General features: G+C 42.6%; 1 protein-coding gene across 1 annotated transcript in view; it reads right to left on the reverse strand.

Moving 5' to 3' along the window:
- Positions 1–3,338: 3,338 nt before the first annotated feature.
- hipk2 (homeodomain interacting protein kinase 2) overlaps positions 3,339–14,113 on the reverse strand; it is a 69,378-nt gene continuing 58,603 nt past the window's right edge. The window contains exons 9-15 of the mRNA XM_040132406.1: positions 13,368–13,489; positions 10,436–10,566; positions 9,240–9,422; positions 8,777–9,100; positions 7,717–7,961; positions 7,455–7,615; positions 3,339–7,290 (exon numbers count right to left, since the gene is read on the reverse strand). Of these exons, the coding sequence (XP_039988340.1) occupies positions 6,826–7,290; positions 7,455–7,615; positions 7,717–7,961; positions 8,777–9,100; positions 9,240–9,422; positions 10,436–10,566; positions 13,368–13,489 (1,631 nt within the window). The 3' untranslated portion in view covers positions 3,339–6,825. The remainder of the gene's footprint in view (positions 7,291–7,454; positions 7,616–7,716; positions 7,962–8,776; positions 9,101–9,239; positions 9,423–10,435; positions 10,567–13,367; positions 13,490–14,113) is intronic.

Genomic DNA, 14,113 nt, shown 5'->3' on the forward strand with positions numbered 1-14,113 from the left:
TCGTCAAAACATGACTTGATAGTTTTATACTGCATTGGTCTCTATTAAAACATTCTTCCTTTGTCCAGTCCCGCAGGGAGGAAGTGTGGCAACGAAGCCAGGCAATGCCACTGGAAGTGGTGGGGCTTCAGTCAGTGGTGAAATGAAACAAGGTATATTTATTCAACTACTGTTATTAAATGCAATTTCGAGGTTCTTGGAACTACATTTATCTAACTGCCGTAGTTACTGGTCAATTTGCAGATTCAGTACATAACATTTATAATATTTAATCTATTAAAGTTGGTTAACAATCTCTTTTAAAGTTTAAATATCTGTAAAGCACTTTGAACCTGCCTCATGTATGAATTGTGCTTGACCTTTCCTAAACACATTAATGCATGACAATGTTTTAGATTGTACAATATTAAATATATAGATGTATATACTTTTGATACATTAAGTATGTGGACGCAGGAATATCCTTGTTATTTAGTATATATGTGTATGTATCTCTACTTTTACTTACATGAGGGAGTAGAATACTTCTTTCATCACTGGATTCAGTGTCTTGCTCAAGGCCACTTCAACAGGGGTGTATGTTTGCTAACGTGGGAACCTCAGGTGAGGGACGGTTCCTTCAATCCGTAGGCCTCAATACCTCTCAAAAAGCGGAAATAGATGCTTCAAACAGCTCGATGAAATAAATCCACAATGGTACAAAAGTACAGTGATTGCTACACTGAAGCCAAAGCTTGTTAAGTCTTATCTTATTTAATTGGCACCAAACTCAGTTTAGCATTTAGGAGTAATAGTAAGTAGTTTTTTTGTTTATATTGTGTATTTTTTCTTTCTTTCTGATGTATTAAAGGAGTTACAATGCCCAAGGACACACAAAAACACACACACACACACACACACACACACACACACACACAAAGCAGTAGAAAAAAGGACACTGGTGCCGTGACTTAACAGTTTAATGTAAATCCAAGACAAAGTGTGATTACATTTCTACACATATACAATATGCATATGTGAGCATACAAATTCTCATTAATAACTCGATTCACCTCGGAGACCGAAAAAATGATCAAAAGTAACAGTGAATAACAAGCTATAACATAGTTCACCACAACGCGAGCCCCTTCTCACCCTACAGTTAGTAAAGAGGACGATTAAAATAACTATATTCTTCTATTTGACGAAGCTGTTTGTCTGTTAAAATCCTCCTGTAAAATTTACAATGCTATCATTAGTTTTTTCGAAGCCTAATATAAATTCACTCCATTTTTCTACAACGAAAATGATTAAGAGAAGCACACAACATCATAATGGTAACACAAGCGCTTAGTAGCAAGTACTCAACTTGTTAGGAGGTTTAATTAATCCTTCTTCTTATTGTCATTATTATATTTATTTAAACATTCTATAAAGCCAGTAAAATATCCATTCTCGTAACATACTTAATAATATTAGGCTAAGGAACAGGGTATACATAGAACGCTACATCAACAGATTGAAATAATGAGACATCACACCCCGATAAACAAAAGTAAATAAGAAAAACAATTAACAGAGAACTATATTAGGAAATAATTCAGCACACATTAGCTTTATCGACAAAGAATGAGATTTTACACCATTGAGAAACCATACAGCAATGGACATAAAAGGGGGTCAGGGTTTGATGCACTCTTAGGTCTTTAAAAAATGTAAATAAACTGATATATCACTTGCGGGAATGCTGTTGCGCAAGTAGCTATCTAAGCATTTCAGCTACACTAATTTACTGTTATAATTTTGAGGACTGACCAAAAGGGACTGTGACTTTCACATGAAGTCTAGGTAAAGATGGATATTTTTGTAGTGTAAGCAGGTAAATCTGTCTTTGAACGTAGCTGTGGTCTACCACTTCCAGATTCCATGTATTCATTTTAACACTACAAAAATAACTGACTTTGGCTAGAGATCTCTCTGAAATTAGCTGGAAAAGCAACATTTTTCATTCATGTAAACCAGCACCAAAGGATCTTACACCACAGCAAATTGGGGGATTCAAAGTGGTAGAGATTAATCCTTATCCTTGTCTGGTTGCAAACACATTAGAATAAATGATTGTGGAAGGAAAACAATAATAATTGAATCAGTTTTGGTTTTTAAAATCATACGTGCAATCACCTGACACCCTCTATCAGTGACAGCATCAAACCTTGACCACCTCACCCTGAATTCCCCCAAGGAATTGCCAGCAAAAGGAGCAGATCTCGTCAACAAAGGTTTAAAAACAAAGACATACACGCCATCATCCAAAAGGGCTTTAAGAATGCTTGTGTAGCTAGATTATGAATTTTCCTGGTGACAAAAAGTACATCAGCACATGATTAATCCACCTTACACCTGCTCCTAACCCTTTTGTACTTTGGGAAGCAGCTGTGACTTTGCCAAATGATTTTCACTGTAAGAGCGTACGGGTTTATGGTGTGGGTTGTCTGTTCACTTCTTGCTTAGCTTCAAGTCACCTTAGAGGAGTTTGTCTGAAGAAGACTAATGTATAACACTGTGTGCCATGCTCTCAGGAATGTTTCTTGGTGTTTCCAAAGCTCCAGGAGGAGTATTCACAGTAACACCACGAGCAAAGTTGGAAGTTTGAGTGTATTTAATAGGAGAATGCCAGGCTTCATAGAGAGTCAGATGCTGCCTTATTCAGTTTTCTCTGATTTAAATGTCACCTTAAAGCTTTAGAGGTATTGTTGGTTATTTGGAAGGCAGTACTCTAACAATAAAGTCGCTAGCTGGGAAGGCTATGCTCACCTCAACAACACAAAACATTTTTACACGCTACTTAAGCACATTTTGGTAATTGTAAGGTCACTCGATCTACGTTAATGCTATCATTTGTGATTCCCCTTTTTTATAAAACACAAAACATGGGTTATGTGATAACGCGACAGCGTGATAGACAACAGTATCATACACGTCAAGTGTTTTTTCGCAATGTTGCACATACAGGGCTTCTCTTAATTTGATGTTTCATGTGAGAAAATAGTGATTTTTCTATAACCCCTAATCATGAGGACAGTGGTCATTTGACATTATTTGTCTCATATGGGATTTTGCTGGAGATCTGATGTATAATTATTGCATCATGCATGGCCACAAACAGTGTAGAAATTAAATTAATGGTCACCCACTGAGAAAGATCTAAAGCCATTTCAGATTTCGCAGGTCACATATTACATTCATTTTGCACGGTGACCATGGTTTTAAAGGTATAGTTGGTACTTTTTTGATTAATTCATTTTTACAGGTCATTCTATTCCATCATGGCACGCTAATGTAAAACAAACATCTTTAAATTTTTTTTTTCTTTTTCTTTTTTTTTTTTTTACAAATTCCTCTTCTTACAACACCAATAAAGCTACAACATGAACAACGTAAAAAATAACTGGCTTATAAAACAATTTGGAGAAGGTTAGGTAATTATTGATCATTCAGTCTAGACAGGGGCCAAGTGTGAGGAGCAATGAAAGTAAAACAGACTGCAGTGCTTCTCATAGTTGAGTTTCTAGATTCTAAACAAAGTAAAGACTGTGCTGTATGCATTAAGTATGTTAAATCCTCCCTGTGTACTTGCACATCTTAGACACACATGCACTTGCTTGGGGGTAAAACAACATGACCAGAAGTTATTGCCTATCTGCTCAAGCAACGCTGTAGAGGATTGCTTGTACTGTACTGTGCTGTGCTGTACATGGTCAATCTGTTTAATTCTTTGGTGGGAGGAGTGAAAAAGTCAGAGCGTGACAACACTATCCCCGTGCTGACAAGAGTGGGGACAGGACAGCAGTGTAGCATGGGTAACACCAAATTCCCTCAAACAGTGGAATGTTTCAGTAGTCCGTTTCAGAACAGAGGAGCCAAAAGTTTTCAATGGAAAATCATCTCCCTTATGCGTGTGTGCTTAGGCCCCGATGACCTATAGGAAATTAAGTAAATCATATCAAATAAAAAGACAACAATGGAACAGAGAAGAATGATGTAACCAGCAACGTACTATGTAATCACATCTTTAAGTGCCCGGACCCAAGGCTTGCATGCTGGAGCTGACGGGGAGTGGAGAGTTTTTGGGGAAAGAAGTACCAGGATGAAGGACCACTCTGGGGTGTGGCACCCTCAAGCCAAGTACGTCTCTATAAGAGCCCCATTGGAACAACTCAACACTTACTATCAACAGCAGTGTTGCAACACTTTACACAGGTGCACCCACCTTCACGGAATACTAAATATTACTTTACATCAACCCCCAGGTTACAAAAGAGAAATGAGCCTGACATATAATAAAACACACACACACACACACACACACACACGCACGCACTCTGATAAAACATCCACAAGAATTATTGCAACAATCTCTAAAAATAAACACAACATGTACTACAGCCATGTCAAAAAGTTCAAGATAATGTTAAGTTAAAACAAAAACACCTCAGATGCAAGTACTATGGCATACCAAGAAGGAGAGGGGAAGGCTTTCACTAAAACCACCAGCAGTTCTGATGTGCCCACATTCAAGAGGACAAATGAACAGAGGAGATTATTTGTATCATTGGCTACAAGAGTAAATGAAATCTGTTAAATCAAGCAGCAAACACACAAAGCGACAGCCCTATTGGTTCTCTAAGTGTTCAGGTATCACATCTGGCTGGCGTGGCGATGTCTGTGGTGTATCTGATTCGAAGACAAATGGACAGTGGCAACAAATCGTCCACAAAGGTCCCTTCCAGGTGTATGCTGTGGAATTTCCCTTCTGCTCTTTTCTTGCAGCTCCGCGATGCTACCCAAACCTCAAACGCAACAAATAACTTCCAATTATCTTTGCTGGAGAAACAAACAGCAACAGCAAAAAAAAAAAAACGAAAAGAAAAAAAAAAGAAAAAAACAAAAAACAAAAGTATCCATGTCAGAATTCTAGATGTGCATTCAGGAAAGGTAGTGCCCCTTCGGCTCCTACCAACCACCCGGGCTCAGTGTTACTATCAACCTGCTCAGTGCCAACTTACTATCATTTTAGTCCCATTTAAGATAGAGAGTTTCACCCTGCCCTTCACAGTCCCTACCTAAACTGACCCTATGCTTTCAACCAGCCCCCTCACTCGTGCCTACACAGTAGCTCTCTCAAACAACCCTCAGTAATCTGTCTCTTCCCTGCAGCCAGGCTGTCTCTAGCCTCACAGAATCCCCCTCATGGCAGCAATCACTTTCTGTCAGGCCCTTCTTTCGGACTAGCTTTTAACCTTAAAAAAACAAACAAAAACAAAAAAAACAAGCTCTACTGTGTCGCAAACATTGTACTGTAACTCACTCCCTACACATGAAAACTGAGCTAATATCTCTGCGCTGTAATCACGTAGCATGAATTCCCTTGTGTGATTAAAAAAACAAATATATTCAGAGCCGGAGCCACATTTTGGGTGCCACTGTGTTAGAGGTTTACAGCTACAGCTATACTGTACATTTTCATATTTACATTAATATCCAGAACAAATGTAACAAAGAATTTATCTGTGACTTTGGTTAAGTACCCCAGGCAAGTTATCTCATGCACACATCATAAAATAGCTCAGCGTGATACCAACTCTGACATTAATCTTCATCATCATCTATAGTAAGCTGTCATTAGGGACATGAAACAGCAAGGGCTGAGCCTACACCTGGAAGAGAGCTAGAACTGCCCCGACTAGGATGTCAAACCAGGGAAACGTGTCTCTCTAAGTATAGTTATAGTCTCTTGTGGCTTTCAGGATCCAAGCCAAGTAAACTGTGTCGTTATATCTGTAAGGCACTACGAGGGAACAATGGTCAAAACCTAAAGACTGAAGAGGGTTTTGAGGAGGTGGACTACACACGCATGGCTGACAGTAGCACACACAGACAATCACGTTGTACATGCCTATGTTATTATAACCACTTTGTGCAATCACATTGAAAAAGAGAAACAAATAAATCTATTGGTATCAGAAAAAAAATCTTAAAACAAACAGGTGCAGACTGCTACATTCTAAGAACGGGGCCCAGCTAAGACACCTAGCTAAAACTGAAGTATCATCATAAAGGTGAAAAAAAAGGAAAAATATCTATAAATACACTAAAAAGTTTGTTGTCTTCTGTTGGTTATATTTCCAGAAGCCTCCTCGACTGGAGAAGGTGGAGTGGGGGAAGTTGCCTCTCTTTTCTCCCCACACCATGAATGATTTGGAAATATTAAGACAGTTCAAGGCCATCAATATTTTTTTCTTTGAAGAGCAGCAGGTTTCCGTATTTCACCTTCTCCCAAATCTCTTGGGATTCCAAACTTCCAGTCAGTAACCCCTGTTCAACAGTCGCTTCACAAATTTAAGAGGGGAAAATAAAAGAAAACAAACCAGAAAACATCCTCTGTCCCAAAAGGCCTCTTTCAAACCTCCCTGTGAAACTAAAGAGACATTACTTTCCTCATAAAGTAAAGCAAAGATAAGACAAATAAAAGCAAAAACTGGCCCTTTCAGGAAGAAAAAAACAAAACTGAAAGAATACATCTTGAACTGTACCCCTCCAAAATTCAACCCCCATCTTTCCCTTCTAGAGAGGCTATGAATCTTTTTTTTTTTCTTTTTCTCTCTGTCGTTATATCTTCAAGTTATACGTGACAGTTTTCATAAGGATTGCATGTTCCTCTGTCTCTGTTTATGTCTGAGGTTGAGGAGAGGATGTTTTGGATGTTGACGGGGCTCAGGGCCGTTGGGTTTGGGGGAGGAAGCAGCAGTGCCGGGTCAGCCTCTCCAGTGTCAGTCAGTGTCTTCTCTAGAGGTAAGGGTACTGGTTGACCTTGGTGGGGCTCAGTGGGTATCCAGTGTAGACAGTGGAGGCGGGCGAGGCGCTGATGTAGGCCTGGTGGGCAAACTGGGCCTGGTACTGACTGTGGTGCAGGGTGGGTGAGGGCAACACACGGTGGCCCATGCTGACGGGGACCTGGTGGACGATGCTTGGTGGGTAGCTTCCGTGCTGGACTGCGTGGCGTGCCGAGCCTTGTGACGCCACCAGGTGGGCCACGGTGCCGGTGGAGCCCAGAGCAGCAGGGGCTGTGTAGGTGTAGAGGTGGGGCTGGCTAGGAAGGTGTGTGGCAGCCAAGTGCGGGTGGACGTTGCCTGTGTGAGAGGGGCTGTTGTGATGGAAGGAGTACGGGGCCTGAGTGGCGATGGTGGGGGTGATGTAGGCCTGCTGACGCCGATGACCTGCGTTTCGTTCCGCTACCATGTGCTGCTGGGCCTTCGAAGAGGAGATGAAAGAGATTTAGAGGTGAATAAATCTGTTTCCCAAAATGTTGAACTATTCCTGTAAAAAATGTTCCTAAAAAGTTGAGAATTTGGAGATCTGAGGTTTCTTACACACATATTAATTCACTGACAGTGATAATTCATGTCTCTCCATACCTGGCTGAGATTGAGAGGCTGCTGCTGGAGGGGGTGTGGCCCTGAGCGCTGCTGTCGGTAGGATCCGCCTCCAGTCACACCCCCTGGTACGTGATTATTGCCAGACACCACTCCATTGGAGGATTTGAACTTGTAAGCTGAATTCTGATGGTTCACTGCATCTGAACAGAAGAGGATACAGGTTTGGTTAATTGGGAAGTAGCATCTTTAATACCCAACAACGTAATAGTTACTAGCTATGGCACGAGGCTTTTTCCTTTACCTGGCATCAGGCGCTCACACTCATTCGGGACCTCGCTGTTCTGGGTTTTGAGAGGGGGGATGATGATGGTGCGGGGGTTCCCATTGTTGTAGTTGTCCAGTAGAGTGGTCTTTGTGTCGTAGCTGTTGTTGTTGGGGGGTCTGGATTCTACTGTGTAGGGGCTGTTGTTGCTTGAACAGTCAGAGTCGGGTGAATCGTGGACCGTCACACAACTGATGACATTCTTCCTCTGCTTTGAAGATGAGCTGAAGGAAACAGAAGAGGACTTTTTACTATAGCTATAATTATCTGTACTGTTTTTGAACATATGTCATGCAGCCAAGTATTGACGCTGTAAGTAAATACATTACTCTAATGGGAAACATACATTTAATTTGTTTTTGCAAGTTATAAATCTGTTGTTACCATTGCTAGTTAACTTTCTGTCACTTCCTACTCACGATCACTTGCTTTGTGTTTCCTTATAGCATATCAAACCAGTAGGGTGCTGTCACTGACATGTCATCGTGTTTGTCTGATAAATGGCTCTGTGGCTATAAAACTTATTTGATCAACTGTCACAAAACACTATCCCCCCAGAGATTACCCATGGCCTTGAATAGCCCAGATAGCGTTTTATGACTTTAGATTAAATCATGTTTTGTTGTCGAACAGTCACGAGCTTACAGAAACACAAAGATGTGTCACTGAAAATGCCTATATAATGTTATACACTAGTTTGAAACCCAAAATGAGATCACAGTACAAATAAGATGTCAGAAAATTGGCTTCTTAGTTTTGCTGGCGATGGTGGGAACATATCTCTATCCTGCCAAGTCAAAACAGATGCATGCCAATGTTTCTGAAAGGGCTCGTATAGCTTTTATCTTGGCTGATCTAAATTCGCACCCCTTTGTAATGTGTTTATTGTGGAAACTTATAATCACAATGACAAGCCTGCAAATCTCTTACACCAGCAGCAATTAATAGTATAATGAGAGAGCTTATGACCCCAATGTTAAACAAACCTCTTAGTGTGTATGAAAAGAATCCCATTAATTACCAAAAACCTGAAACTGACCTATTGTTTTGTTTGTGGTCATCTTCCTCATCTGTGTCGCTGCTGATGGTGATGATGCTGACTGCAGGGCTGGGCGTATCAGGGATGATGATGGTCTGTCTGGGGACGTGGTGCTGGTGCTGAAGGTCGCGGGTGGTGCTGGAAGCCTGCTCAGCTTCGCTAGTCCCCCACCCGCTGCCCCCACACGGCTGTGGGGGCGGACAGTTGGAGGCCGAGCTGTTCTGTAGCACAGCGCAACGCGGGGGCGTGTTCTCCTTCACCCTCTTGGAGCGCTGCGGGGACAGCACCGCCTGGGAGGATGACACCTCGTAGGCTGACATGTTCCTGATAGAAAGAAAGAGATAGTGGTAGTTTCTTATGGAGGGCAAAAAGCACAGATACTATGAGACATCATGATCTTATTGTGATGCTCTTTAGCTGCCAGGGTGATGATTTATAGAGCCACCTGAGTGTTAAAGAGTACCTGGCAGACATCTGGTGCTGTTTGCTCTTTTTGGAAGAGGAGCTGTTATTGGTTGAGTGCTGCCTCATAACATGTGCCACTCCCACATTGAGCGTCTGGTTGGATGGGAGTGTGACGTGGCCAGCTAACAAGGCTGGCTGCTGCATGATGGGATTATAATGGCTGCCATGAGGGTGGGAATTCCTGTAACATAACACAGTTTTAAGTTACCACAACAATTAGAAACCTGTAAGTGAGGCATCAATGCATGGGCTGCTGAAAAATACATTGATATATAAGGATAATCAATCAAACCTTGGTAGGGAATGCGATAAGGATGGATAAGTATTTCCCAGAGAAGCCAGTGGGTGGCAGCAGCTAACTTTTCTGAAGAGGACCGAAGGAGGAGAGGGGGAGCGCAAAAGAGGGAGGGCAGAGGAGCTGACACCAGCAGCTGTGGAGCGATAGCTCTGCAGAGGAAGTGCGACACTTTCCTAATCGTCTCTCAGAGGACAACAAAGCTGCCACTGGCCAAAAAGGTTGGGGGTGGAGGGGTGGAAGGGGGTAGTGATGTCTGGTCACAGATGGACAGCTCTGAATGGATCTGAGCATACATGGCCCTAGCTGCCCCCCACACATACTCATTATATACCTGCATCCTCCTTATCTCCCTGCAGATTGCCCTCTCCCATCTATCCATCCATTTATTAAGCCATCGCAGTGACAGGCTACAGTTGACATGATGTCTCTACATGTACATATATCCCATCTCCCTGAGGTAAGTCTGCTCTCAAAAAAAAAAGCACCAGTGTTCACGTGGGGACTGTGATTCACTGAAGATAAAGGACAAGCTGTCAGGGATGTGCAGACTCTTCGGTCAATCAGTCCTGTGCCATACTGTATTCCTATTGCACATTTTGACCTATAAAGGCCATATAACTACTGCTGGCCTTTGAAATCAATTTATCTGACCTGAATGGCAGTCTTACCCCTGGTATTATGTGTATAAACTTAATTTTACAAATTGCTTTGATTTTGAAGCTTGAAAATGACAAGTGTCAACCTGTTGGAATTATTTATCCTGCTAAATTGTGTGAGAAGAGAGGTAGGCTCAAAAACTGTATGCAACAACACTGAGACATCAAAGTACTCTCCTTAATTAGAAAAGGTTGAAATTGGCTGGGAGCAGTTAAAAGTAAGAAAGCAGCGTTGCTCACCTCCAGTTGGCGAGAGGCTGTGTGCTGCTCATGGAGTCAGGGATGACAGTGGCGTGCTGGACTGAGGTGTGGGTGAGCTGCTGCCAGGCTGGAGGCAGCAGGATCTGCTGGGTGCCGCTGGGCCAGGCCTGCTGAGGTAGGAGAACACAGAGTCGGGGATAAACAAAGAGGGAGAGAAAACCAGGAGTCCAGATTGAAGGGACATACAGAGGAGACACAGAAAAACAGTCAGCTCTCGTAACAAAACGTGAATTTTATTAATTTGTTTTATGAAGTTTGTCATGGGACTGCAATGTTACTAATGATTAATTTTGTTGCATCTTTTAACTCAAACTTTATAGATGCATGAACAAAAGAAACTCATTGAACCTGACTGATTAGTTTTAGGGTGTTGTGATAGATTACTGTATCTTCTCAAAAGTGCATAACAGCTGGTGTAAACTTGCTGCCGGGCATGCAAAATGAACTCTGCCAGCTTCAAGGAGACATCCATTGACAAAAGAGATAAGACCATGACTTAATAAAGATGCAGAGCAGCTCTTTTCTTTGTGTGCTTGTGTATGAGTGACTGAGCCTATGTGTGTGTCTGCGAGCTAGCGTGATCCTGTGTTTGACTTGAGTCAAATCAACCTATGTTCTAGTTAAATTCAAAGGCCTATTCAGGCTGCTGTGAAAGTGGCTACTTTGTATTTCTGATGCAGAGCAGGAGGAGTATCAGGCATAATATGCCCCAAGATGTGCCAAGATGAGTGTGCTTGCATGCATGCCCGAGCGTGCTTGTGTGTTACCGTGTGCGTAGCCCTAATAGTTTAATGCAGTTCTATTGATTAGCACTTTAATGGCAGGGCTAATAAATTGTTCCTTTAATACCATTTGCACATCTATTTACAACCGCATCAGTATGTGCTGCAGCACACACACGTTTAAATAGAGGTAGAGAAAGACAGAGAGAGAGAGAAGAGAGAGAGAGAGAGAGGCCCCATACAAAATGCTAAGCAGGTAATCTGTGCATATAGTATGGTAACTTTATTTTTACCTTATGTTTCATCTTAACTTTATCTTACTGTGTATGTGTTTTGCTCTGTGTGTTCCCATTATATTCTGACACATTATATTCTGACACAACGGCTGCAGGCTTGTGGAAGTTGAGTTGTCTTTGTCTAAGGTAGGCTGCAAAGCCCAAACCAACCAGGCTGTAGTTGAAGTGCTGCAGGGGGGCATCTGCCGGCCATGCAGAGCTGCCTTGTCTGTGCACTGATGACTGACATCTCTAATGGAACATTCTGGAGCTGGAGATGGTCTTTACATCCAAAGACCACATCCAAGGCCTTTTATCAACATGCCATTAAGAGACACTAATACATCCATCCATCTCCTGCTCCGCCTGCTCCTGCTCACTCTATCTCCATTCCTGGCACTCTACATGCCTTTCTCACTAGGCATCTGCGTTGTGTAACCAGCCTGTCTGCCCTGAAATGGTAACCCAGTTAAGGAGCCGTTTTCTTTCTTCTCAGAGCCTACCATCACTATCAGCGGCCCACCACCTCCCACCTCGACCTACACTCCCCGGGTGAAAATCCTTTGTCACCTCAGGGCTTTGAAAGCCCCAGCTCTCACTCCCCAATTGTTTCCACATTTTCTGCATTCCTGCTCCAGATAAAGGTCCTGCTGGTTTCCCTGCCTCCTTTCTTTGGAACCTCCTTCACTCTGCTCCCTCTCCGCACCCAAAGGAGCTCGTGGGTAAACTTGCATGGGTCTGAGGTGGGTGAAGGGGACAGGAGGGTTGACAGTGAGCGGGTGAAGGCGCAGGTGTTGAGAATGCAACCAAGATGGCAAACAAGGCCTCAGTCAAGCCTGTGAGACCTCCCACAGTAAAAGAATAAACGAGGAAAAACACACACACACCCAGTTATTAGGTGCGCTGCTCGCTGGCCTATATAAACCATCTACTTACGTTAACTATTGCCTGTCTTTATTGAACATCTGTGCAGACAGAGGTTACAGTGAACACCTGCAGAGCATGGCAGCAATGTGTGATCCACACTTGATATATCCATTAACGTAATTAGTGTTTTTCTTAATAAGACATGTTGTATTATTTATTTTCCTTTGATAGATCAATCATATCCATGAATCTGGTGATGTTGTGAGTTCTCTGGTCATGCAGAGCCTCATTCAAGCTTCCCCTGACCTTCCAGGATCCTCTGAGGCCTGTAATTTGGAGCGCCTGACTTGGAACCAGCCCTGGAGCTAATCACCATTTGGTATCTGACAGATTAACCCGCCATAGAAATACAGGCGCGCGCACACATACGCACACGGAGCTTGCTGCCTGCCTGCCTACTGCATGATTAACTGGAGATAAGGGAGCGCTTCAAACTCCCTGGATTCTCAGGGATATTTAAAGCCTTCATGGAAATTTCCATAGGGAAAGAGGTGGTGTGGCAATGGAAGTGGTCTACGGTGTGTTTGTGTGTGTGCAGGGAGAGTGATGCACAGTCACTCTCTGTTATTTCCAACAAACTGTGTATTAGCAGCTAAAGCTCCGGCTCCACTGTGCAGGTTCCAGTGATGGCCTTCTCTGTGTGAACGGCTCCTGCCTTTGTGTGCATCAGACCGTGGCAGCCTCAGCCTCCAGGAGAGTGGGGCAGCAGCGAGAGCGAGGGGGAGAGAGTACGAGGAGAGAGAGGCAGGGAGCAATGCACAGAAGAGCGCTCAGGAAAAAACAGCTGCCAGCAGGAGCAGGTTCACGAACACTGAGTGATTTCCAGCCTCCATCGATAGATACTATTCTTAGTGAAGGCTTATGAAAAAACGGATGCAGAGAGCTTTGTTTGGATGTGAGCAATTCCAAGTCTCACAGGCACTGTTATTGTTAGGGCCCACAAAATTCTATTAGTTTTCTCTCTGTGATACTCAAAAATCTTCCTACCTGTGTAAGCAGGCCAGGTTGGATCTGCAGAGGCTGGGCACCAGGGGCCTGCGTCACTATGGGAACAGCATTTTCCATCCGCACAGAGTAACTTGTGTGCTTGGAAGGGGATGCCTGCAGCCCTGTGCACAAATAAAGCACATGCACAGAGGATGTCAACAAATAAGTACAGCAGAACTCTCCACATCTGTCACTTATAAACTACACCATGCTCTCTGCAAAATTAAGAGAGATCAGGTAACAGCTTAGATGTGCAAGCTGATTTATCTGCATTCAACAGATTTCAAAACCCTCCTGCTATGTTCAAATATAACAATGCTACTGAGAAAAACAAAAAAACAGTAGTCATGGCAATAGTATAAAAACAGTTACTGATAATGGATTTTTTTATCACTCACTCCACAGAAAGAATAAATAAACAAAAAAAATAATGCCTTGGAACTCTCTTGTCCTCCCAGTGCAAACACAGAGGAGACAAAAGGGGCGTGAGTAAGCATTGCACAAAGATATTAAATTTCCTTTCAAATGATTAATTGCCATGTCAAGTTATCATTGAATCACCCTTTGTATGGACAGTGTCTGTGGGGTGCTAGGCTAAAGCTGCAAAACAAAAAGACAAAAAGCTAACAAAAAAGAAAAGAGGACTGTCTGGGCACAGATACAGAACTAAAACTGACTACAGAACTGTATTTATGGTACCAGATAAATGCTTCAAGCAAATGCTGGTCTTAACCTTTAACTAATTT

This window comes from Xiphias gladius, chromosome 8, assembly GCF_016859285.1.
Source record: "Xiphias gladius isolate SHS-SW01 ecotype Sanya breed wild chromosome 8, ASM1685928v1, whole genome shotgun sequence".
In the NCBI taxonomy this organism is placed as follows: Eukaryota; Metazoa; Chordata; class Actinopteri; order Istiophoriformes; family Xiphiidae; genus Xiphias; species Xiphias gladius.